We start from the raw sequence: 24,876 nt of genomic DNA, 5'->3' as shown, positions 1-24,876 counted from the left end.
GAGATCTACAAATCTGAGTGCCTCGAGAAGCGCCTTTTGTCGTTCTTGCAGCAGCACGATGAAGCTCCGCTATTTTGGCCAGATTTGGCATCATGCCACTATTCTAAAAGTGTCCTGGAGTGGTATGAGGCCAATTATGTCCATTTTGTTCCAAAGGACATGAATCCGTCAAACTGTCCGGAGCTGCGCCCGGTGGTGCAGTACTGGGCAATGATGAAGCGGGAACTTCGGAAGAGCAAGAAGACAGTCAAAGACGAGAAGGACATGTTAAGAAAATGGAAAAAAACTGAGAAACTGGTACCGGATGACACTGTAAAGACTTTGATGGAGGGCATCAAGCGAAAATGCGTTTAATTTTACACTCAAGGCTCCATCGATTAACTTTTCTTTTTGAAGTAAATATATGTATAAAAATACCCTAAAATTTTGGTTTGATTTTAAACATTATAAGAAAATTGGCATGACATTTTCGGTGTCGCAATAATTTCGTGTTCGCCCTTTAAATTTAAGCCTTCACAGGGAATCTCATCTGCCTATAGTTTTTGGCAGCAGTAAAAGATGTCCCAACATGGTGATCGTCAGACTAACTCTCCTGAGCCCAAAGAGCATAATGTGTTGTCGTGGTGAGTGGCGCAACTTTATTTTTTACAATCTTAAACAAACGCTTCTGATTCCTTAGACACTGATTGAACGGGGGCATGCTAATGAGGACTCTACTACAAAAGGTTACCTGACAGGAATTTGAAAAGCTTTCAAAATCTTTGCTCACTGGAGCAGGGGCCTCTGAAACTATCATCCCCGTGTTTCAAGAGATCAAAGCATAGCAAACTCGAATCGGTGACTGCACCGTCGATCTCTACTTTATGTGCGGGCATGTAAATGCAGCTGTGCTTCGTAAAACATTTGCCGCTAGTAACATAATTTTCTTGCTTTAGATAGAATATCAGAATTGTGAGTTTATCTGGGTGAACTTACTTGACATTTGTCACTGCTGAATATTTCTGCGTCATGACGCGTCAGTTCTTTCGAAATGTGTAGAATACTTTGCGGTTTATCTTCGATCGAAAAGAAGATCAGATATGATCCGACCGAGTTCAATGTGATTAATTTTAAACGGAAAATGGAGTTTTCGATAACGAATCCTGTTCGACACACATTTTACCAGCAGCTGTTTGGTGTGCTATTTTCACTTGATGTAAGACAGGATGCTTGCGATTTCTTCGAAGTATCTGTAAAAATCACTATCAGAAACAGATCATAAAACCATCCTTTGCATATGCAAAAAGATGGTTGGATAGTGTCTGGGACATAATAATCCATCGACCAGGTCACGGAACCTAAAAATTGTCTCTTCATAATACTGGACTTAACATACAAATAAATCGTTTGAAATCCCTATGCAAAATTTGAGTGAAATTGGAAAAAAATGGCTTATAGTGTCAAGAAGCATCGAGATTTGGTATAATCTAGAAAAAATATCTTTTTTGCAATGGAAAATTATTTAATTGAGATTAAACTTGAGTTTGGAAATGCAGCTTTTGATTTTTTATAGGAATTTTAATTCGAAAAAAACACAAAGGTTTAAATCTATAGTTTAACACAATTATTCTTCTTAGCTTAGCTCAGCTTAGCTTAGTTTACCGCCCGTGAGTTTCCCGCGAATGATCAAAGCCTGTTGAAATTGCATATTGAACCAAATGTGTGATACTTGTTACTTGAGTAGGAAAAGGAATAGGAATAGGAATAGGAATAGGAATAGGAATAGGAATAGGAATAGGAATAGGAATAGGAATAGGAATAGGAATAGGAATAGGAATAGGAATAGGAATAGGAATAGGAATAGGAATAGGAATAGGAATAGGAATAGGAATAGGAATAGGAATAGGAATAGGAATAGGAATAGGAATAGGAATAGGAATAGGAATAGGAATAGGAATAGGAATAGGAATAGGAATAGGAATAGGAATAGGAATAGGAATAGGAATAGGAATAGGAATAGGAATAGGAATAGGAATAGGAATAGGAATAGGAATAGGAATAGGAATAGGAATAGGAATAGGAATAGGAATAGGAATAGGAATAGGAATAGGAATAGGAATAGGAATAGGAATAGGAATAGGAATAGGAATAGGAATAGGAATAGGAATAGGAATAGGAATAGGAATAGGAATAGGAATAGGAATAGGAATAGGAATAGGAATAGGAATAGGAATAGGAATAGGAATAGGAATAGGAATAGGAATAGGAATAGGAATAGGAATAGGAATAGGAATAGGAATAGGAATAGGAATAGGAATAGGAATAGGAATAGGAATAGGAATAGGAATAGGAATAGGAATAGGAATAGGAATAGGAATAGGAATAGGAATAGGAATAGGAATAGGAATAGGAATAGGAATAGGAATAGGAATAGGAATAGGAATAGGAATAGGAATAGGAATAGGAATAGGAATAGGAATAGGAATAGGAATAGGAATAGGAATAGGAATAGGAATAGGAATAGGAATAGGAATAGGAATAGGAATAGGAATAGGAATAGGAATAGGAATAGGAATAGGAATAGGAATAGGAATAGGAATAGGAATAGGAATAGGAATAGGAATAGGAATAGGAATAGGAATAGGAATAGGAATAGGAATAGGAATAGGAATAGGAATAGGAATAGGAATAGGAATAGGAATAGGAATAGGAATAGGAATAGGAATAGGAATAGGAATAGGAATAGGAATAGGAATAGGAATAGGAATAGGAATAGGAATAGGAATAGGAATAGGAATAGGAATAGGAATAGGAATAGGAATAGGAATAGGAATAGGAATAGGAATAGGAATAGGAATAGGAATAGGAATAGGAATAGGAATAGGAATAGGAATAGGAATAGGAATAGGAATAGGAATAGGAATAGGAATAGGAATAGGAATAGGAATAGGAATAGGAATAGGAATAGGAATAGGAATAGGAATAGGAATAGGAATAGGAATAGGAATAGGAATAGGAATAGGAATAGGAATAGGAATAGGAATAGGAATAGGAATAGGAATAGGAATAGGAATAGGAATAGGAATAGGAATAGGAATAGGAATAGGAATAGGAATAGGAATAGGAATAGGAATAGGAATAGGAATAGGAATAGGAATAGGAATAGGAATAGGAATAGGAATAGGAATAGGAATAGGAATAGGAATAGGAATAGGAATAGGAATAGGAATAGGAATAGGAATAGGAATAGGAATAGGAATAGGAATAGGAATAGGAATAGGAATAGGAATAGGAATAGGAATAGGAATAGGAATAGGAATAGGAATAGGAATAGGAATAGGAATAGGAATAGGAATAGGAATAGGAATAGGAATAGGAATAGGAATAGGAATAGGAATAGGAATAGGAATAGGAATAGGAATAGGAATAGGAATAGGAATAGGAATAGGAATAGGAATAGGAATAGGAATAGGAATAGGAATAGGAATAGGAATAGGAATAGGAATAGGAATAGGAATAGGAATAGGAATAGGAATAGGAATAGGAATAGGAATAGGAATAGGAATAGGAATAGGAATAGGAATAGGAATAGGAATAGGAATAGGAATAGGAATAGGAATAGGAATAGGAATAGGAATAGGAATAGGAATAGGAATAGGAATAGGAATAGGAATAGGAATAGGAATAGGAATAGGAATAGGAATAGGAATAGGAATAGGAATAGGAATAGGAATAGGAATAGGAATAGGAATAGGAATAGGAATAGGAATAGGAATAGGAATAGGAATAGGAATAGGAATAGGAATAGGAATAGGAATAGGAATAGGAATAGGAATAGGAATAGGAATAGGAATAGGAATAGGAATAGGAATAGGAATAGGAATAGGAATAGGAATAGGAATAGGAATAGGAATAGGAATAGGAATAGGAATAGGAATAGGAATAGGAATAGGAATAGGAATAGGAATAGGAATAGGAATAGGAATAGGAATAGGAATAGGAATAGGAATAGGAATAGGAATAGGAATAGGAATAGGAATAGGAATAGGAATAGGAATAGGAATAGGAATAGGAATAGGAATAGGAATAGGAATAGGAATAGGAATAGGAATAGGAATAGGAATAGGAATAGGAATAGGAATAGGAATAGGAATAGGAATAGGAATAGGAATAGGAATAGGAATAGGAATAGGAATAGGAATAGGAATAGGAATAGGAATAGGAATAGGAATAGGAATAGGAATAGGAATAGGAATAGGAATAGGAATAGGAATAGGAATAGGAATAGGAATAGGAATAGGAATAGGAATAGGAATAGGAATAGGAATAGGAATAGGAATAGGAATAGGAATAGGAATAGGAATAGGAATAGGAATAGGAATAGGAATAGGAATAGGAATAGGAATAGGAATAGGAATAGGAATAGGAATAGGAATAGGAATAGGAATAGGAATAGGAATAGGAATAGGAATAGGAATAGGAATAGGAATAGGAATAGGAATAGGAATAGGAATAGGAATAGGAATAGGAATAGGAATAGGAATAGGAATAGGAATAGGAATAGGAATAGGAATAGGAATAGGAATAGGAATAGGAATAGGAATAGGAATAGGAATAGGAATAGGAATAGGAATAGGAATAGGAATAGGAATAGGAATAGGAATAGGAATAGGAATAGGAATAGGAATAGGAATAGGAATAGGAATAGGAATAGGAATAGGAATAGGAATAGGAATAGGAATAGGAATAGGAATAGGAATAGGAATAGGAATAGGAATAGGAATAGGAATAGGAATAGGAATAGGAATAGGAATAGGAATAGGAATAGGAATAGGAATAGGAATAGGAATAGGAATAGGAATAGCAATGAAATGAAATAAAGAAATAGGAAAATGAATAAGAATCAGACGAGATAAATATTATCAATATAAACAAGAATGGAAATGGTAATGAAAATATCGATGAGACTAGGAATAGAAATGGAAATTTAAAGAAAAATAGTAGCAAGAACTCCGCTGGGAACTGCGATTGCAGTTATAATTGATTTTCCAATTGGGATTGAAATGGGGACTGGCCAAATACTCGAAATAATGATCGGAGCCTGTGATGGAGTGTAGGAAACACAGCTTAGTAAATGTATTCTTTTTCTAGCGTTGTGCACAGTTTGGACACACGTTTGTGGCATAATCACAAAATCCCCGACTGAATGAAGCCAGACATAGTAGTAACCCGAGAAAAGTCCAACATCAGAATTACAGCAAATAGACAACATATTTAGATATCAAGCATCAAATTGAAATCTTATTTTGATATCAGTTTAAACTTTTTCAGATATCGTCGCTGTTGTGCTATCTTATAACAAGCGCCATTTAGCACATTTCGAGAAAAACGATTTTTAAAGTTTGAGATTGAATATCTTGAAACTTATAAATGGTAAAAACAATTCAAAGAAGACAATTAATGCTTCAATCTATTCTGTATTAAACTCTCAAATATCATGAAGTTCGGTTGACTATGTTGCGAGTTTTCACTATAAATGTAAACAAAAGTCGCACTCACACGTGTCGTAGGTGTGTATTGATGGCAAAATTTGTATGGCGTGTCATAATTGTGCATGAAAAATTTTCCATAGAAAAAATGCATCAATTATTAACTTTTATTAATATCTTCGGCTTTATTCGGCCTAGAAACAATCGATGAGATGCATTTTGAAGGAAATTGAGCAAGCAATCTAGAAAAAATAGTAATTTTTAATTACAGTGTTGCCAAACATGAAATATTGCCAATTTAAAAATAAAACTGCATATTTCTCACAATACATGTATTTTTATTTTAAAAAATATTATGCCATTGTGTTCCTCGGACATTTTTACATATAAAAACATCTAAAACTTCTACATTACTTAAGCGAATCCCATGATACAGTGATTTAAAGCAAAAAACTGACAATTTCTCATCACTTTTTTCGCTATAACTCAGTAACCAAGCAAAATTTCAAAATTCTGAAAACGCCATTTTGTAGAGAATTTTCAGATTAGTAATGTTGTATATCTAACTCAGTTTACCCCAAAATGGCGTTTGTCATAAGATAGCACAACAGCGACGATATGACATCATATTTTGATCTCATTTTGATATGCTTACATTTTTAGAAAAAAAGTTTGTTTCTATTTCTTTAACAAACATCAAATTTATTACTTATTTTGTTATCAATGAAATATTTCACCATCTCAATTAGTTTTCAATTTGCTTTCACTGATAGCATAAATAGTTTTCTGTTTGATGTCATAGTGCAATTTTTCTGCTTTCGATTTTGATCTTTTAACCGTTAAAACGACCAAAATGATAACAACCTGAGCAATCATTCCCTACTACATCACAACATCAAGTTTAGTTCTCAATTTGATATCAGACTCTGCTCGGGAAGCTATCGTAGACAACTCTATATTGTATCGTGTGTGCAAACGGAACCAAGAGCTAAAGCATTTCCAATGATTCTCGTTGAAAAACAGAACAAAACACATTCATTCCCACAGTGTTATGCGTATCATTTTGTTTCTCTTGTATTTCGTTCATCGCGTGAATTGACTATATTGACTGAAAAATTACAACACCAGTCTCAACGAGGTATTTTATGTGTAGCTATAAGCCATTCACTTTGTGTTCCTGTGGGATTAGATTGTAGCAGAGAGATGGTCACAATGACATGATATCAATGATTTCGCTGTAAAAAATACGAACCATTCGATAACGAATGCAGGACTCAGTTGTTCCGGAGGACATTTGGGATTTAATGTCCGAAAACGTGTGGTCGATTTGTATTCGGCTACGCAAACTACTCTGTCCAATTAAGCCAGTTGGAGAATTAAGGGTTGCTCCAAGGGGTGAGTCGCTTAGAACAATGTGCCATACACACTATATCACCTACAGTATCACGATATAAGATTACGATTCACAGTAATGCACGATCATTTCACTCGTTACCACAATGTGTGGCACAATGAGGCACACTTTTGACAACTCAAAAATTGTCAACAAAGTGTAGTTGAATAATCATAGCAACCATTGCTTTTGTTTTACTGAACACCATGGCACATCGTGGCACACCGTGGCACATTGCGGCACAAGCTACCACGCTATTTGTTTGTGAGCACAATTCGATTTGTGCTAAGCGACTCACCCCTTGGGTTGCTCTCTTAATTGCTTATAGATGAAAATTTGCTGTTTTCAACGTTTGTCGTATTACAGTTAAAGAATCTTGTCGTTGATGAGATATATGTATTTTTATATAAAAATAAGTCCACCCTTCTACACCCACAATTATGATTTAGAATTACCCTAAAAATGTATCATATCGTGCAAGGATGCATAAAATTACCTAGTAAATGGGCACGGAACATGATAACGTCACGTAGCGACACTTCTTCGTTGCGATAGAGAATCTGGAACACACGTGAGGCGCCACAATCGTCGATGATGGTTGCCGCGGAGCCGGTTGTACCGATGGTGGGCGACCCGCCCGGACCGGCTGTGGTGTTGGTGCTCCCCGTTCCACTGCTGCTTGTCGTTCCTGCATTGCAACCGGAGGAGGAATTGGTAGAATTTGGTGTATTGGCACTGCTGGAGGCAGAACCTGGCGCATTGTTGCTACCGTTGAGACCGGTGGCTCCCGTTCCGGAAGTACCAGCGGCAGGGGCGGGACCGGGGGCGATACTGGCAGCTGAAGGCACTCCCGTAGTTGCCGACGCGTCCGGAAGGCATGTCTCCACCTGAACCGGCAGTCGGGGTGATACTCTCAATGAACATCGTACTTGATATAATCTGCAAATAGTACAGAAAGACAAAGGGAGAAACATGTTACTGGTTATTATTGCGTCTGTATAGTTTCAGCATAAATTCAGGCGGCAGCAGAAGTATGTCTGATTGTGAATGCAGGTTTTATTGCAGCCGCTCCGTGAATTTTTGTGGACCAACAAATGGCGCTCAACGCGATGTTGTGGCAATTTGCCATAAAATGGAAACTTAAAGTTTATTGCCCTAGGTAGCGTTATTATTTTTGGGCGTGGCTGAATGTCTGCGAATCCTCGTGAAATATTTCCTCCGGTTAAAATAAGCGTTAGTTATGATTAGTAGTGGAGACAATGTTTAATGGAGCGATATAATTTAAAATGTCACATATAGGTATTTCATTATGTTCGGTTAATGAGCGGTGTAATTTGACGTCCTATTGTGATGTCACAGAAAGATTTTTTTTATTTCACGTCTAGTAGTATGCACATCAATGGAGGTAATATCTGTTCATCAGACCGTAGAATACGATTCAATGCTGATGTCGTTAAATGCATTATTAATTTTGACTACTCTTCAGTGTTTCATGACGTGTCGTTGAATTACACGCTATGGCTCATTTTAAACTTCTACCTGTGGCGGATGCGACAGTAAACATGTGCAAGATATAATGAAACGAAAGAAAATTGCGGAACGAAAACTATCAAATTTGTCTACTTATCTAAAACTAACCGTGACATATAAGAACGAAAAACAATTATGAAAATTATACGGAAAAGAGTTTTTAGTTGGTCACTAGTTGAGACACAAGCAGCTTTTATGTACTTTTGAAGACTTTTGATTATTCAGACTTTTAGAATAGTTACAGTTTGTATGAGATTGAACTTTTGAAGTGCAGAAGAAATTAATAATGCTCTCCCACGAATTTGTGAATTAAATTTTTTTTATCAATCCGCACGAGTGTCTTATCTAATCCGCCATAATTTCGACTAATTAACCAGTCCCTTTGACGTTCAGGTAGAAGTTAAATAGTATATGAATACAAAGATCACCAAGTACTCCACCTAGCAGTGAGATGATGGATATATCATATTCATATTATACAGGGTCCTTGGTTCATGGTGAAGAATTTCTCCAGTGGTGATAGGGGATCATACAGTGTGTCCCACATTTATACGTTCACCCTAATTTCTCAGGATACCTTTTTTTTCTATTCGAACAAACTACACCAAATTTTCAGATTCAATGATGTTCCTCGAAATTTGGAAAACCTTGTTCGTTTGTTATGGCAGTTTAAATGAAAAATGGGTGTCCCATATTTATACGTTCACTTTATTTTGTTTTATGATAACTTTTTGATAACTATTCAAACAAGCTGCATCAAATTGTCCGTGTTTTTTAAAGCTTAATCAATGAAGTTTCTAGTAGTTTGGAAACTCTGGTACATCTTGTTCGTTTGTTATGGCAATTTAAATGCAAAGTGTGTCTCAAATTTATCCGTTCATCCTATTTTCTCAGAAGAGCTTTTTTTATTTAAACATACTGTACCAAATTTTCTGAGTTTATTTATAAACCTAATCAACGATATTTCTCAAAATTCGGAAACCTTGGTGCGTTTTGTTTGTTTGTTACGACAGTTTAAGTGAAAAAAGTTATTCCTGCATTTGTACGTTCGGTAAGAAAAAATATAGTTGTTCCTAAAAAAAGCTTTATTCAAGCAATTACTGGATAAAATAATAAATAAAACATGTAATAGTCTATCGAATTCCCATCATTTTAAACATAAGTTTCATTTACTTCGGCATTTAATCATTAAGCTTTTCTATATTTTTCGCTTTGAGCTTGTCCTAAGCTGATATGATTGCTTTCTTGAACTTCAAAACTAACGAATACTGCGAATACACATCGCGAACTATCATACTCGAATCATTTTCAATCGAGTTAACGTCCGAAGGAAGCGGTATTTGAATGTCCTCCGATGTGTATGACAACGCGAAGCAGTATTCGTTAGTTTCGCAATCATGTCATCTTAGGACAAGCTCAAAGCAAGAAATATAGAAAAGCTTAAGGATTAAATGTCGAAGCGAATGAAACTTGTGCTCAAAATGATGGGCATTCAATATACTATTTCATCTAGTTTTAATTATTACTAGATAATTACTTGAATAAAGCTTTTTTTTAGCAACAACTATATTTTTTCTTAGCAAACGTATAAATGCAGGAATATCTTTTTTCATTTAAACTATCAAAATAAACAAATAAAACGCACCAAGGTTTCCAAATTTTAAGAAACATAGTTGATTAGGTTTTAAAATAAACTCAGCAAAACCTCGAGCTCGGGACAGACAACGGATTCGAATCAGTTCAAGGAGGCGAACAAGTTCATTCTAGATCAGGATCGGTTTCCGGATCCGGACTTGTTCCCAGGTTCGCACCAGTTTCCGGATTTGAATTAGTTCCCGGATCCGGACCAGTTCTTGAATTAGGGTCAGTTCCCGGATCCAGATTAGTACCCGGATCTAACCCATCTCCTTTTCTCCTTACCAGGTCCGGACCTGAATCAGGCCCAGACTTGGTGCTCCGTCCTAAACTCCTTAAAACCGTGACCGAACATCTTAGATTCTGATGAAACTTTACCTATTTCACCGGCATGGAAGACTAAACATTTAGGGACCATCCGTAAATGACGTAGCATTTTTTGAGCGATTTTTGACACCCCCTCCTTCATCGTAGCATTTCGTCACAAACTTCTAAATAACCCCCCCTCCCCTGGTAATTACGTAGCTTTACGGTAACTCTACCCCCCTTGTCCCCGCAAAATAAAAAAAAATAAAAAACGATGATAGTTATTCCCCTTTAAAAAAGCTACGTAGCATGACAAGACCCCCTACCCCCCTGTCGTCACACATCATCACAAAACTCCCCCATATAATGCTGCGTCATTTATGGATGGTCCCTTACCACAGTCAATAAGATTATTTTGAGTCAAAAGAAATTTTGTATAAGGGCGTAGACATTTCTACGTGCCATAATTTCAAATATTTTTTGTTCGGTTACCGTATCTTATACAGCAAAACTATCTGAGAACCAGTTACAGGGAATGAACACTTCTGTACGAAAAAAGTATGTACTAATTTTTATGTTTATATTTTATATTTTTATAATTCATACTATTTGCAAACAAAAATACAATTTTCTTTTCGAATACGATTATATACAAATAATAATATAAAAATTAAAAAAATGGGTTTTCTTGCAATTTAAATTTTTAACATAAATTTTTATTTGTGTGAAAAATGAAACATTTTTTTCAGTGTATATTTTTTCGTACTGAAGTACACTAAGGTTTTTTTACACGGTTTTATTTGTACGGTTTTCTGAATTAACGCGGTTTTTTACACGGATTTCGCAATTACCACGGTTTTTTTTGCACGGTTTTGTTTTACACGGTACGTAACCCCTCCTGTAAAACCTTGGTGTATTAATTCCCTGTAACTCGTTCTCAGATGTTTTGCTGTATAAAATACAGTAATTGAACCATACATTTTGGAAAATAATGTACGTAGAAACGTCTACGTCCTTTTGAAAAATTGCTCTTGTATCAAAATATTGCAATTCGCGGAGAAAATCATGGAGATTCATAAACCGAACACAACTGCAAAGTTTCGTTTGAATCGACGATGGTTATATTTTGTGGTCGGCCAGTGTCTCGTGGAATCCTTCAGTTGACGTCCAGTATCGAGAAGAAACTTCAAGTTAACTCCGACCGAAATACCCCACCACTATTCTGAGTCGTTTTTTTTTCTGACTGTGCTTCAAAGATGGTCGAGTGTGAGCCTCTTCAAATACGAAATGTGTCGTGTAGCTACACATTTCTAGACAATCCAACGCGTTATTATTTATTGTATATGAATTGATGAAACATGAGTGCGACGCAGAGAGGATTTTAATGATATTACTGTTTAGGGATTTTTTTTGATGGAACCATTCTAGTATGAACCGTGTTTCTATTAGAGCATTTTTTATTACCGTAAAGGTATTACGGCCTAGTTTTGGGTGTAATCTAACTCCTAATCTTTTTTTGGTACGCGGTAGATGAAGCTGTTGGGGATGTGGAGTAGTCGGACAAGGGGTGGGGGAGGCGTAAATGGCGGAAGTGTACCTCCAACTGAACCCCCTAGCTACGCTCCTATTGAAATTCTGGAAAACCCGTCTTGGTAAAAATGGGCACTTTTCAACCCGAAACTCCAAATCGGTTCAGCCATCTCTGATAAAATTATTTGAGTTTAAATTACGCATACACACAGACATAATACGATTTCGACGAACTGAGTGGAACGGTATATAACACACGGCCCGCCGGGCTCTGATTAGCTTGTAGATTTTCAGAGCGATAGCCAAATCTCTCTTTGTATGAGAAGAGCAAAAGGAAGCCTATGTGAGTCCATATAAAAAGTCCTTAGCAATTATTTGAAGTGATGTCTAACTGATAGTGGCGAAGGGTCTAACCAACTAATATACACATTCATCCAATAGCAGCATACTAGAATGGTCCGGTAAATTGTACTCACGGGCACGTTTTCGTCTCGTAAGTGGTCTACCGTAAACTTTTTTTCACGACGACCATGCGTTTCGTAAAACCGTACAACACGTTCGCGGAGTGCTTGTTTTTTCGATGCCATCTTCGATTGAACTGGCTGCATCCGAGCGAAAAGAAACATGCCAATGCCACCCATTTCTAGGGAGTCCAGAGAACAATTCTCTTGGAGAGAAATAAATTTACGCTCTTTACTTTAATTATAGAAAGGTATTGAAATAATTCTCATTTTTTATTGAACACTTGTTAAAATTCACGTTGTTAGCGTCGTACTACACTAACACGTTACGAGCATCGTTCCAAAAGTGGGAACGCTAATTTAATTACCACTAATTGCTCTAAAAGTTTCCATAAATATTTCAGATATTCTAGCAATATGATACTTTTGCAATAATTTTTAGAAGTTACATTCAAAAGGATTATTTCAACGATATATCGCCTTTTTTGTTCGTAAACATATTTTTAGTTTTCATTGTCTTTATTTTAGTGTAGTTTTTATTAAGAACCTTTTAAAATTACATTAATTTTTTATTGATTTGCTTGGTCAACTTAAGTTACTGTGAGTAATTAAATTCTGCATAGATTATTATTTTATGATAACGATTTGCGAGCTAAATTATGCGAAAAACCTGCTAGTACGATTATTAGCTCTTCTGCCCAATTGTGTTAGAAAAAAGTTGACAACAATCTCGAACATTCCAGATGGTACTGAGGTTTGCCATTGCGTCCACCGCAAGCAGCAGCCACATAATCACTCACGGAAACACCCTGTTCCGTTCAATTCTTCTAGCCATTCATTCAGGAGCAATGTTAATTCCAGCACATCCTCTCAGTGCCGGAATAATTGACCACAAACAGAAACCACAGACGACGAAAAACATCCGAAATTATTTTCCTATGCGGTGGCTCCTGTGACCTGACATACCACATAAATTTGGATTAAAATTCATCGGAGCAATGGGAAACAAAACTGGTCCTCGCGTTTTCATCCCGTGGTACATAGGATGCAATAAAAATTCACGGAACCGAAAAACAAAGTGCTTTGAAGTGTTTTATTTGGCCGCTGGCAAAAAACAAGCCGTACCTCAGTACCTACAGTTGACATCTGACTCAGCACAATTCAAACATAAGCCTCACCAACCACTTGAATCGGTCTACGCCAGAGAGCGTTTTATGCATCCAGTTGAAATGCAAATAATAATATTTAAGGTAAAAGCTAAAGTAATACCTGTGCAATTGTGCACCACAGTTCCGAATAATTGAAAACGTACCATAGCCCAACAACGTCGTCGTCATATGTTTGAGCTGAACCCTGGAAGGATTCTCAGTATCTGTTCGTAGCATTAGTTAGTAATACAATTGAGCTGTAGGCATTGAATCGACTGCGAGGTCTGGCGAAATATAAGTTCAACAACGGAAAATAGAGTTATGAGCCTATTTTTACCGTAATAGGGATGGAGGGGGTTTCAATTTTCACCCTTCCATTTGAGCCACAACGTTGATCAAAGATAGCAGACGCTACTGTAACCAATGGCTTCAAAAGATGATAATATGAATAGGGTGAAATAAGCTAATTACCCTAGCAACAAGGTTTTGTTTTGCTATTATTGACATCAGCGACAGATTTTCAATGCCGTCAAGCCTCAGAACTGACAAGGTTATGCTAGATTTTATGTCCAACTATATTTGCTTGCTGAACTACGGAGCGAATTGTTATATGTAACTAGAGGGGACAAGCCAAAACTAATGAAATGACAAAATCTTGCCTTTAAAATAGAATTTGAAAAACTCAATAATCACATTGCAAACTTATCTGTCAAACTTCTAAGAAACCATTACTTGGCCTATGATTAATATATGCGATAAGCAGCTAATTTTCCACCGTTATCCGATGAAACCCACACTAATAATAAGGTTTCAAAGGTCGATCGATTGGCGAACCAACCCGCATAACGAAGCTCTCGACTACTATTCACAGTGTTACCGACACGCTATTTACTCGTAATAGAAGGCCCTTAAAAGCGGCGGCCACTGGACATAGAAAAAGAAAGGTGCAGCATAATTCAGTCCATGTATCTGCATAATTGATAGTGGATATCACACGTGATCCGATTTTAAAGCAGAGCATTCTTTTATACTGAGCTTCGACTTAGGATAAAGATTGAAGGGGGCACCTGGTTCTACAAATCAGCCGTCATATGTTCGGGACGTGACCAGGAAGGATTCCCATGTCGTTTTCGCTTGACAACCCACAAACGAATACGGAATAGTTGCTTCAAACGAACGCTTTCAACAGAGTTGAGTTGGGCCCAGACCAATCAGGGGTAGCCGTTGGTTCCGGTCCATGTGTGGATGAGTTGACATCCCGGGTTCAGATGGTGAAGTCATCTCTCTGGCGTCGGTGATTGGCACTTAGTGCGGACAGAGGCCAATGGAAAATAAACAAAAAAAAGGTTTTAATGTCGGATGTTTATATTAATTTTGTTAGACCATTTGCCCTCTCAGTAAGACATCACTTCAACCAATGACGTTTGATTCAACTCAGGTCATCTTCATTCAACTTATTGGCACGATTGATCCTATGGACTCATGTCTTCTTTTTGCCTTTTTCATGCAAAGGGAGGTTATGCAATCACTCTGGCATTCGACAAGCTAATCCCGGCCTCGAAGGCCCTGTGTCTTATTCCATTCGATACAGAAATCGGAAAATATCTGTGTGTATGTGTAATTAACCGATTCGCACTAACTTAGTTTTAAGCGAATGGTAGAATCATTTCATAGTCTGCTATTAATTTTTTATCGATAGGAGTCTTGCTTCCGGAGTTACCGGTTGAAGAGAGCCCATTTTTTACCAAGACAGGTTTTCTAGAATTTTAATAGGGACGTAGCTATGGGGTACCTTCCGGCAGACGCGCTAGTACACAGAGCGCGTGCCACTCAGTAAAACAAGCGAAAGCGTCTTTGAACACCAGCGCCTACTCGTTCAGTTAGCCATACGTGAGACTTCAAACAGCCAGACATAAAGCTTTCGACAGGGTATAACTTCTTAAGAGGTGATTATGGACAAACGGTTTTAACTTCGTTTTGTAGGTGGAACTCAGTCCTACTATAATAATTGATAGTATAATTACAATTTTTGCCGATAGTAAAGTTACACGGGTTCGAAAACAGGCTAAAATAAAATCAAAATCAGCCAAAAGTCTTTACACAGCATTCACAGCTATTTAGTATCTTCGAAAAAGTTGTGTGTTTTATAATGGTAAAAAATACATTCGAACATTGTTAACGCGAAAAATCATAAATAAAAAAGTTATAAGCAAAAATAAGAATTGAAGGAGCTCATCATAGAAAACATCTCATAACTCAATTACTGTGAGTGACAGAGACAACATGTTTTCTGTAAAATTTATAAAAATACTCTCCTCTACAACTTTTTCGAAGACTGCTAAGCGCAATCTCTTTCGGTTCAAAAGTTAAATTTTCTATAGCCTACTATGATCAACTTTTTGGAAAAGTAAAATTACCAAAAGATGGCGCTTTTTACATACACAAACATTGTAGAATATGTGAAATCGCCAACATAAAGGCTCCAATAAATTAAGTACCTCAAAACGCTATTTTGAGCCACTGTGCTACGCATACCAAGTTAGCATGAAGATAAGCTTGAACTAATGCTGATTAAGCTAATTATATTTTATGTTTTTATGTTTCAATTTTTTTAGCAGCCTTGGTTATGCAGCTCATTTTTTTCTGATCTTATTTTATTCCAAACCACTAAATAGTTTTCAGCATAATATATTCAGAATTGCACATATTTCGTCGCTTGTAATTTTAAATGTTCTTTGATTTGATGGTATTGTAAGGGAATATGTATCCGCCGGGTAATGCCAATCGAGCTAATATTTTTTTGAACTGAGAAAACTAATTCCTTTGTTTGTTGTTGAAATAACAAGATTATAACAGAACACAATTTCTGTCACATATTGTGTTGAAAATTAGGTCTCGTCAGTAGTTGAAATAACAACTAACAATGCGAGATATAGTTTTGAAATAATTCTGTTATGTGTTTCTGATCGGGTAGGGATTAGTTCCACTGAGCGTTTAGTGTGCATATGGAATACGCATGGTCTTGTCTGAGTGGAATGATGACTGTTTAATCATGTATGAGGACTGAGAATTGAAGATTTGCTAGATAAAATCGGGTTTTCACTGTATTACGAAATCTTTAATTACAAAGACATTAGCATATCTATTTTGATAAATATCTCAAGGCAGTAAAGCTAAACGCTTTTCATTAAACTGTACTGTGTTTCGTCGGAGTAAAGAAACAAGGAATAATAAAATCGTTCACGTGTCATTTGGTTCAATTAAACATAGGCAACACTCCAGACTGTCGGCTGTCCGGAGCTTGTTGCTAATGTTAAGTTGCTTTTTTTACAAACCGAGCATTTACAAATTAATTTAACACACAACAAATCTATCGTAATTTCTCGGCAGCCGGCTACCCAGCGCAATAAACACATGATAACACTTCTGAGAGTTTTATATATCTAATATATTTATATATTTTTGTAACTCTTTACCCCATGTTACCCCATGTTACTAACAAAAACTCCTTCGTGGAGATGCAGAGGTATACACGGACGTGACTGGCGCCGTTATTGACATTTCAAAGAGTAGAACTCTCTAAACGTGCTCATTGAGAATAGATAGCTACTGCTAGAGCCCATTCGTTGATTCTCAGTGCAATTTCGCTTGGTCTGGTCAATCACGGAGCAGCAACTACGAATTGTACTGTCATCATGCTCATACTCAAAGATAAAACTACGCAAACTATTCGATGCGAGAGAGATTTTCAATGTACTGTAACGAGTTACCGAAACAATCAAGCTGTCGCGAACGTAACATCCGAAACCTAATAGGCCTATCCAAAACATTGCAAGTTTCCCAAATTTCCGAAAATTAATTGTTGTTTATAGTTTACGTTTGTAATACTGCGAAAAAAGGAAAAAAATCAAATGTTTTGCTTATTAAAACTGATGTATGCTATGCAAATGATTTTACTAAACCGAGCCTAAAGTTAAAAATTCTACAATGAAAATGCAATGCGATTTTTTGTAAATTACCCTTATGGTCCAAAGCCATGTGGTGTCCGGTGGGCTTAAATCTTTTTGAACTATTTCAGCTAAGAATAGAACCACTGGGAACCTGCCCCCATGTTGTAAGAGGCGACTAACAACATGCTAGAAGTTCCCAGGACCTAAAGGTTTTGCATAATAGCCTTTATCCATTCTTCATTGAGTGAATCACTGACATATAGTCAGCTTTTCTGATTCGCTATCCCCGATTGTGTACCAACCTTCTAGGTTTCTTCTGGCGGTTGTACAATAACCGTAAAAGATGAAGTCTAATTCTACACTAAGTAACAGCATACATTAATATACCGACTCTTCCACGCCAAGGTATAACTTTCAAAGCGTATTTAAAAAAAGCAAACTTTTCTGTAGGGAATTTATTGAATTGGCCTAAGATGAAGGTGTCAAATTACACAAAAAAAGCGATCTGTAGATGTGTCAAAATGCCATTTTTATTAAATCAGGAACCGTCTACCGACAAATCTACATTCATGAATTCTTTCAAAAGTGACTTCTTAAGGTCTAATGAAGGTCTGACACTAGCTTTGTACTACTTTTGTTTTCCCAAACAGTGGTAAACATTTCAACATTCCACATCTTCACTCTGTCAAAAAATGTAAGGCTGCGGGAAGCTAAAACTTCGTAAAATCGTACTCCTTGTCCTTTCTTCAAAATCGTCCAGTGCAGCACTCTATGTCACTCTTTCGAGTTTGAACCGCTCTTATGGTAGTTGGCCTTTGTCAGTATTACTCTTCTCCCATCCATTATTCTTCTGGGTCACCGATGGATCACTAACCCTTGTCGTTGTGTTCATTATATTTAATTTGGTATTTAACCTAATTATGGAAACGCGTCTGATATAGGGAGAGTGGAGATGCCAACCTGTCATTAATATTTCGCAGTGAATTTCTTCACATTCATTTGTACTTTTTGTACGCTTGTTTCGTACTGCAAGCTTTAAAAATGATCATTGAAGTGTTAATTAGAAGTAATACTCCCGATGGCCGGCTGTTCGGAGTTCAAATTGCTCGTTTCGAATTCTGGGAAATTGATCGCGAGCGACTTTCGTACATATTGCCAAGATTCTATTGTCTATAGATGAATAGACCTCTATCATATTCCACGGTGCTTAATCCTTTTATGTAACGCCCCACGGAAGAATAATTATTAAAATGTCTATTTAAATGGGCGTACTCCTGGATGTACTTCAGGGCGTACTTCTGAATACTTTGATCTAAAATGAAAAGACAAAGTGCGTGATAACCTAGCTAAATCACAATATCTACCATGATCCTGATGCATTTCCCTACCTTTTAGCACCAATCCTATCCTGCAACGCTTGTGGATGATGCAGAGAATTCCTCGGTCATAAAAGTCACAAGTGTTGAACTAATATTCCTTCCCATCCTAAAATTGACCTGCATGGGCGTGGCCATCTACGTTATTGATCATACTATTATCTTAGTCTCTTTAGGTTGCACGTTGAGTATGATGTACTACTCCCAAGTATCATACAATTGGTTCAGATGTTACTATGTTTTAATTGCCGCAAGGTTCTACTGTATCGATTTTGTTGGTTATTTTCGGCAAATTTGAAACTAAGAGAAACAATTGATTCAGTATTCAGTTTCAACAGGCTTTGATCAATCACGGGCGGTCAATTAAACTAAACTAAGCTTATGCTTATTGTCCATTATGACAAATGTACTTTATGCCAAACGTATTTATGCCTAATTTATGTATGCTTATACCTATCGTATTTAAGCCTGATGTTCCACACCCATTATTTCTTTATTGTAAATTGGATATTGCCTATTATAGCATCTCTCGGTCTTGAATGAAAAAAAGAACATAATGGCAGTATCAAATTGCCCAAGCAGACACGCTGTGGTTAGACTTCATTAATTTCAACACTAATCGGTAAACACGAACTTTTACATATAATACAATTATCTTATTGAAATATCGGTTACTTCATTTCATTTCTATAGTGATCAGAAACAGTATGCAAGTGTGCTTAACAAAATTCACTATGTTTGATATAAACTTATACAATCAAAACAATATGTCTGCATCCATTACACAGGAAAGAATCAGCAGTGCGGCCAAACTAAAACGTTTCCTTGAAACTATACTGCAATGTAATTTAAGGTAGGGTAAGGTGGGGCAAATCCGACCTAGTAAATGGTTTTGGCTGTAAAATGTTCATTTTACATCGGATCAAGTCGTTTTATATACCAAATTAAAGATTAGACTCCTGGACAACTTTCTGTATATAGCATTTTATTTGGATCTTCGGAATATCTTGATATACAAGTTTTTTACAAAAATGTCCATTTTTGCTGTTTTCAAAAATGGTGGGGTAAACCCGACCCCCTATGTTTTTGGTTGATTTAGTGCAGATATTACTCAAATTTTATGGTTTTTCAATGATAAATCAATGAATGTTGTGTTATTGAATTGTAACATGAAGAAAACGGAGCTCAATATCAATCTTCCAATGCTTAAATCACGAACAGTAGCACATAATGATATTCCCATTTGCATCGGAGCAATTGCTCCACGAATACGATAATCATAACGTTTTTGTGTCTTTCGTTTGTGATTTTGAACCATTTTGCATTAAAATAATAAATAATAACAATAAAAATATATTTCAATTTGATAAATAAAAAATTTCTTAGCAAAAAAGCGGTCGGATTTACCCCAATATTTAGAGGTCGGATTTACCCCACCGCGTCATTTTTCATTGCGATGCAATTAACAAATATATGAAAAAGGTTAAACTAAATTCATCTATGCACTTTGTAGGACTTAAATCAAAGAATTTAAATCCATTTACATTTATTATGCAATCACTTTAACAATCAGGAATATCCTGTAGTCAATTATGCACAAAAGTCAAATCAAAAATTGTAAAAACACACATTTTGTCGTATGAGCATCTCAATGTAGACTAATAAAATGCTGTCATACCACCATTATGATTATTTTCGATGCTCTATACGACAACATTGATATTAGTTTGCGTAGTGCTTCTGATTTTTGGTAAAAGAGGGGGGTCGGGTTTACCCAACGGTCGGATTTGCCCCACCTTACCCTATAAGTAATCAATTATCTCAAGTTACTTAACTGATTGCAGTAATTTTATTTTCAACTGCGATGAAATTCGGCTCGTGACAATGCAATGTTTAATATGAAACTAGTCATTACTAGCCTTAGTATTGTAAATTTTCCTTTTAGCTCAAATCTGGAAGCTCTTCTTCTAATAGCTGATGTGAGTGATGAATATGTTTGTTTTTATTTTGTTTGTTTTAATGATAATGCACAAGTAGATTGAATAAATGTTTTGCAAACCATGCGAATGTGTCTATGCTCGGCATTATCACACATTTAGCGGCGCAACGGATCGTAAAGAGTTGTGATCCAACCGAGTTTTTGTTTGATATGGTGAATAGCGCTGTGGCAACAACTGATTTCACGAGGAGAGAATAGATATACAGAATAGAATATTTGTTTTTAATTATGCCAAACATCGCGTGAATCAAATAATCAAATCAAATTATTATTACTATAATTTCTAATATAAAGAAATGATAACATTACTCTAAGGGGTGCACTTTACCCCATATTTTGCTATATTGTTCCCATACCTAGTGCCCATAAAGTCGATCGAAATGCTTGATCTGCTGCTACGAGTCTGTCATGTAGCGGATAATTTATAAAAAAAAGTCTGAAAATTTTCTTCAATGATATGACAACGACTAATATCACTCAAGCATCTAAACAGAGCTGAAGGTTTTGTTTCGAACAGCACGTATTTGAGCGTGGAAACACGAATTTCACATAGCCAACCCCTGATTTAATTGATTCCATTATAGATATTACTGTTTCACTCATATTGAGTGGCAAATAAAATCCCTACTGATTCGAATTTCTCCCATGAAGCATTTCTGGAGTTGTTCAACAATTTCCCAGACAAGTCTTTTCCATCAATGGCAGGCACGCATCGCGGTTCAATTAATTTACATGTCTATCAATTGTAACACGTTATAAGCCGGTTTTCGTAACCTTTTTCAAATCGTGCCTGGTTCAATTGTGAGACGAGCTCAACTCTGCGACAAGGTGACAACCAATTCAAGGTGGTCTTGAAACTTTTGACATTTTTTATACTTTCTATTTTCCTTTCACTTATAGTTTGAATTGCTAGCATATGTATATGTGATAATAGGTTCAAATCACGTTCGGGTGGATCGTTCGGTTTTTGTGTTCTTTTCCCAACTAATAACAATCACAAATAGGCACCTCACACAAAAGTTAAATGCTGGTCAAGTTCCAGTTGGGGATGTAGTGCAAAGCAAAGAATTTAACTAACTTTTCGCTTTCAACATGCAAAACAAGCTGCGAGAAAAAGTTCGAGTCCCGCTTAAAAGTTACTTCAACACAAATCCAATCACAATCCGAACCCTTCGGGCAGTGGGGAAAGCGCTGCTGTTTCCTGTTGCTTTTGTTGTTGGAAGGAAAAAATCGTTTCTATTGTGATTTCGGATAGTTTCTGTACCTGTTTCTTCCCGCTCGTGGTAGGCGCTGTAGGTTTTACGAGAGAAAAAGTTGTGTCAACTTGTCCGGACGTTCTGCTCAAGAAGACGAGATTGTTTTTTCGACTTTGATCTGTCACGCCCTCCTCGTGAATAAAGTGGGCCGTTTGTTGTTTGAGTTAAACTGCCGAAAATAGTCTATAGTTTCATTAGTTTTTTCCACGCTACTACCTATATAATTCTTAGGATAGGACATATGGAAAACAGCGGAGCGAAGAAGAAAAACTAGTTTTTGCAATCATAGACATCAAACTGCAAAGGCATATTGTTTAGAAATTTGATTCTCCAATTTCCACGATTATGTATTAGTCCAAATAATCCAACAATCCAATAATTTTCGAAAATTTCTGGTTTGTTTAATTAAATTAATGATTTTTTTTTTTAATTCGTTTATTTGACACGGCTCATAGCGGTAGCTTAACGGAGCCGTGGATCTTTTATACGTTTACAATACATGTAAAAATAAAAATACAAACAAGAATTAATTAATTGGATCTCGTGCGCGCAACTTTTTATTGCGAGCGGAGACCTTTTTTCACGAGGTCTGTTGGCAAACAGCGTCAGGGGGGTCATTTAATTCTCTCTTGTTTTTCACGTCCCGGTCGCAGCTGGTTTGGTGTCCAGGATCAGATGTTCTCCCTTGCTTCTTGCACTTATTGTTGATCAGTGTAAATCCGTCGTCATTGTTACTGCATTCGTTGCCGAAGTTGCTTACAGTTGCTTTTGGGGTGCTGGATGATTCTTTTGCGGTTGTCATGGTTGTTATGGTCTGAACAGCTGCCAAAAATTTGGCCACCGTTTGTGGTTCATGCATTGGTATTGAAAACTCTGTTTTAGGTTGGTTTGCCGTAGATGAGTTGGCAATCGGTTGAGACGCATTTTCCTCTGCATCTTCCGCGCAAGGTTGTCCATGATGAGCTGTCTGATTACAATACTTGCACGTAGGAGTTTGCCCCTCATGGGTGCATAGCGTAGTTTGCATAATTGTAGTTCCGTGAGTATAAAGTTTTATTGCCAAGTAGGAGGGTATAGGCCTTTCAACCCGCATCCTCACTACAAAAACGCCGTTAGGAGTACCCGGGAAGAAGTTTCTCCAAGTATCAGGTGTAACGGATTCTACTTCTCCGTATTGCGACATGCATTTTGCAATTGGCTCAGGAGGAGTACGAGGTGATAGGTCATATAACCTTACATCTATATAATCATTCTCAATGTATACGGGAATCTTAATTCCAACATTGTCACTTTCAACCACATGTTTTAAGTTGTTCTTCAAAACGAAATGCTCGGCTTGTGCTAACGTGTTGAATGATATTAACACTACATTGCGAAGATGATGATACTGAAGGTACAAGACTTCCGCAAGCCTTAGTTGCATTTTTACCTTCAGAAGGTATTCCACTTCACTAAAACTCGGTCGTTTTAAACAAAATTTAAAGTCAACGACCGCAGCGTTGGGTCGGAGTAGAGCTTTTTCGTTAACTTTACTCATGATGACAAGAATAGTCCGATGTTTCCTTTGTTCTCGAGACAATGCACACTAGATCGAGAGGCCTATTGTTCACTTGGCTCGATTGTACGTCTGACTGCGGCAGAAGTAGAAAGAAGACTGATAATGAATATTTGCTTTTAATGTTATTGATTACTGGCAAAGATACAGAAGTGATCATTAGCAAGCACAAAATTAATACAAGAGTAATAAAAGAAATTTTCTAAATCAATTACTGGAAAATGTCTGAATCCATTGGTGTTCGAATCATGAATATACATTAACAGTTAACAAAACGCAAGCGAAAACTTTGTGTGTTTTGTTACATTTTCACGATGTTTTTACAATAATACGGAATTTCCATTATTGTACGGTTGAAATAGTTTCACATACAACCCCAGCTTCATATAGTCGTCATTTTCAATGCCAAAATGAACGAAGGCGTAAAAAATCAAGCTAAATTCGAGCGAAATTGGACCATATCAACACGTTTCCCAAGGCAATTGAAGTTTTAAATGGAAATTAAATGTATTTTTATGCGTTTTATATTAAAAATTAGTAACTTTTTCACATTGATCGAAAACTGTTGAGTTCGAGGACACTATGAAAGGTTTACAAAAAAATAATATGTGGAACCATCCATAAATGACGTAGCATTTTTTGAGTGATTTTTAACACCCCCTTCCCCATCGTAGCATTTCGTCACAAACCTCTCCCCCTGGTAATTACGTAGCTTGATGGTCAGCCTCCCAATTTTCTGATTGCTACTTCAAAAGTTATAGCATTTAATATATTTTTCCTCCACATTTTCCCATAGCACCAATTTCAAAAATTTCAAGCAAAGTGGGCGGGGGTCTAGAATTGTCCAAATGATGTGAAATTTGGCATCTGAGTTTACTTTGACATTTGTCACAATATGACAGGGGGGGCCTTCGAGAATTCAAAAAAAAATTTTTTTTTTGCAGTGCCCTAATGTATACAGCCTGAAGAAAACCACAATTCAGCTTTATCAATAAACCTTTTCGTTACCGCTATTCAGCTGAGAAAATTATCATAGAAAAATTATTAAAAAGACATTTATTTTGAGTTACACACGCCATCAATCTCTTTGGAAACCATATACTTTTATTAGTGTTACGTTACAATTAGAGAAAAAATGTATTACTTTGTTGGATATCATATCACGTACCTGGATCCGAACCAGCAACCTGTTGAATACTAAGCTTACCTACCTTACTGTCTGCACCAATCTTACATACATCGAATGCTTAAGATTTTACCGATGTACCG

The 24,876-nt window shown here is 36.4% G+C and overlaps 1 protein-coding gene across 14 annotated transcripts in view; it reads right to left on the bottom strand.

The window, feature by feature from the left end:
- The window catches only part of LOC131693637 (uncharacterized), a 168,966-nt gene that overhangs the window by 59,537 nt on the left and 84,553 nt on the right, over positions 1-24,876 (bottom strand). For all 14 annotated transcript variants that reach the window (XM_058981615.1, XM_058981613.1, XM_058981607.1 and 11 more), the window contains one exon: positions 7,358-7,800. In XM_058981615.1, coding sequence (XP_058837598.1) covers positions 7,358-7,800 — 443 coding nt within the window. The remainder of the gene's footprint in view (positions 1-7,357; positions 7,801-24,876) is intronic.

The sequence above is a fragment of the Topomyia yanbarensis genome, chromosome 3 (assembly GCF_030247195.1).
Source record: "Topomyia yanbarensis strain Yona2022 chromosome 3, ASM3024719v1, whole genome shotgun sequence".
In the NCBI taxonomy this organism is placed as follows: Eukaryota; Metazoa; Arthropoda; class Insecta; order Diptera; family Culicidae; genus Topomyia; species Topomyia yanbarensis.
The sequence above is the reverse complement of the archived record's forward strand: the minus strand, read 5'-3'. Positions and strand labels throughout refer to the sequence as shown.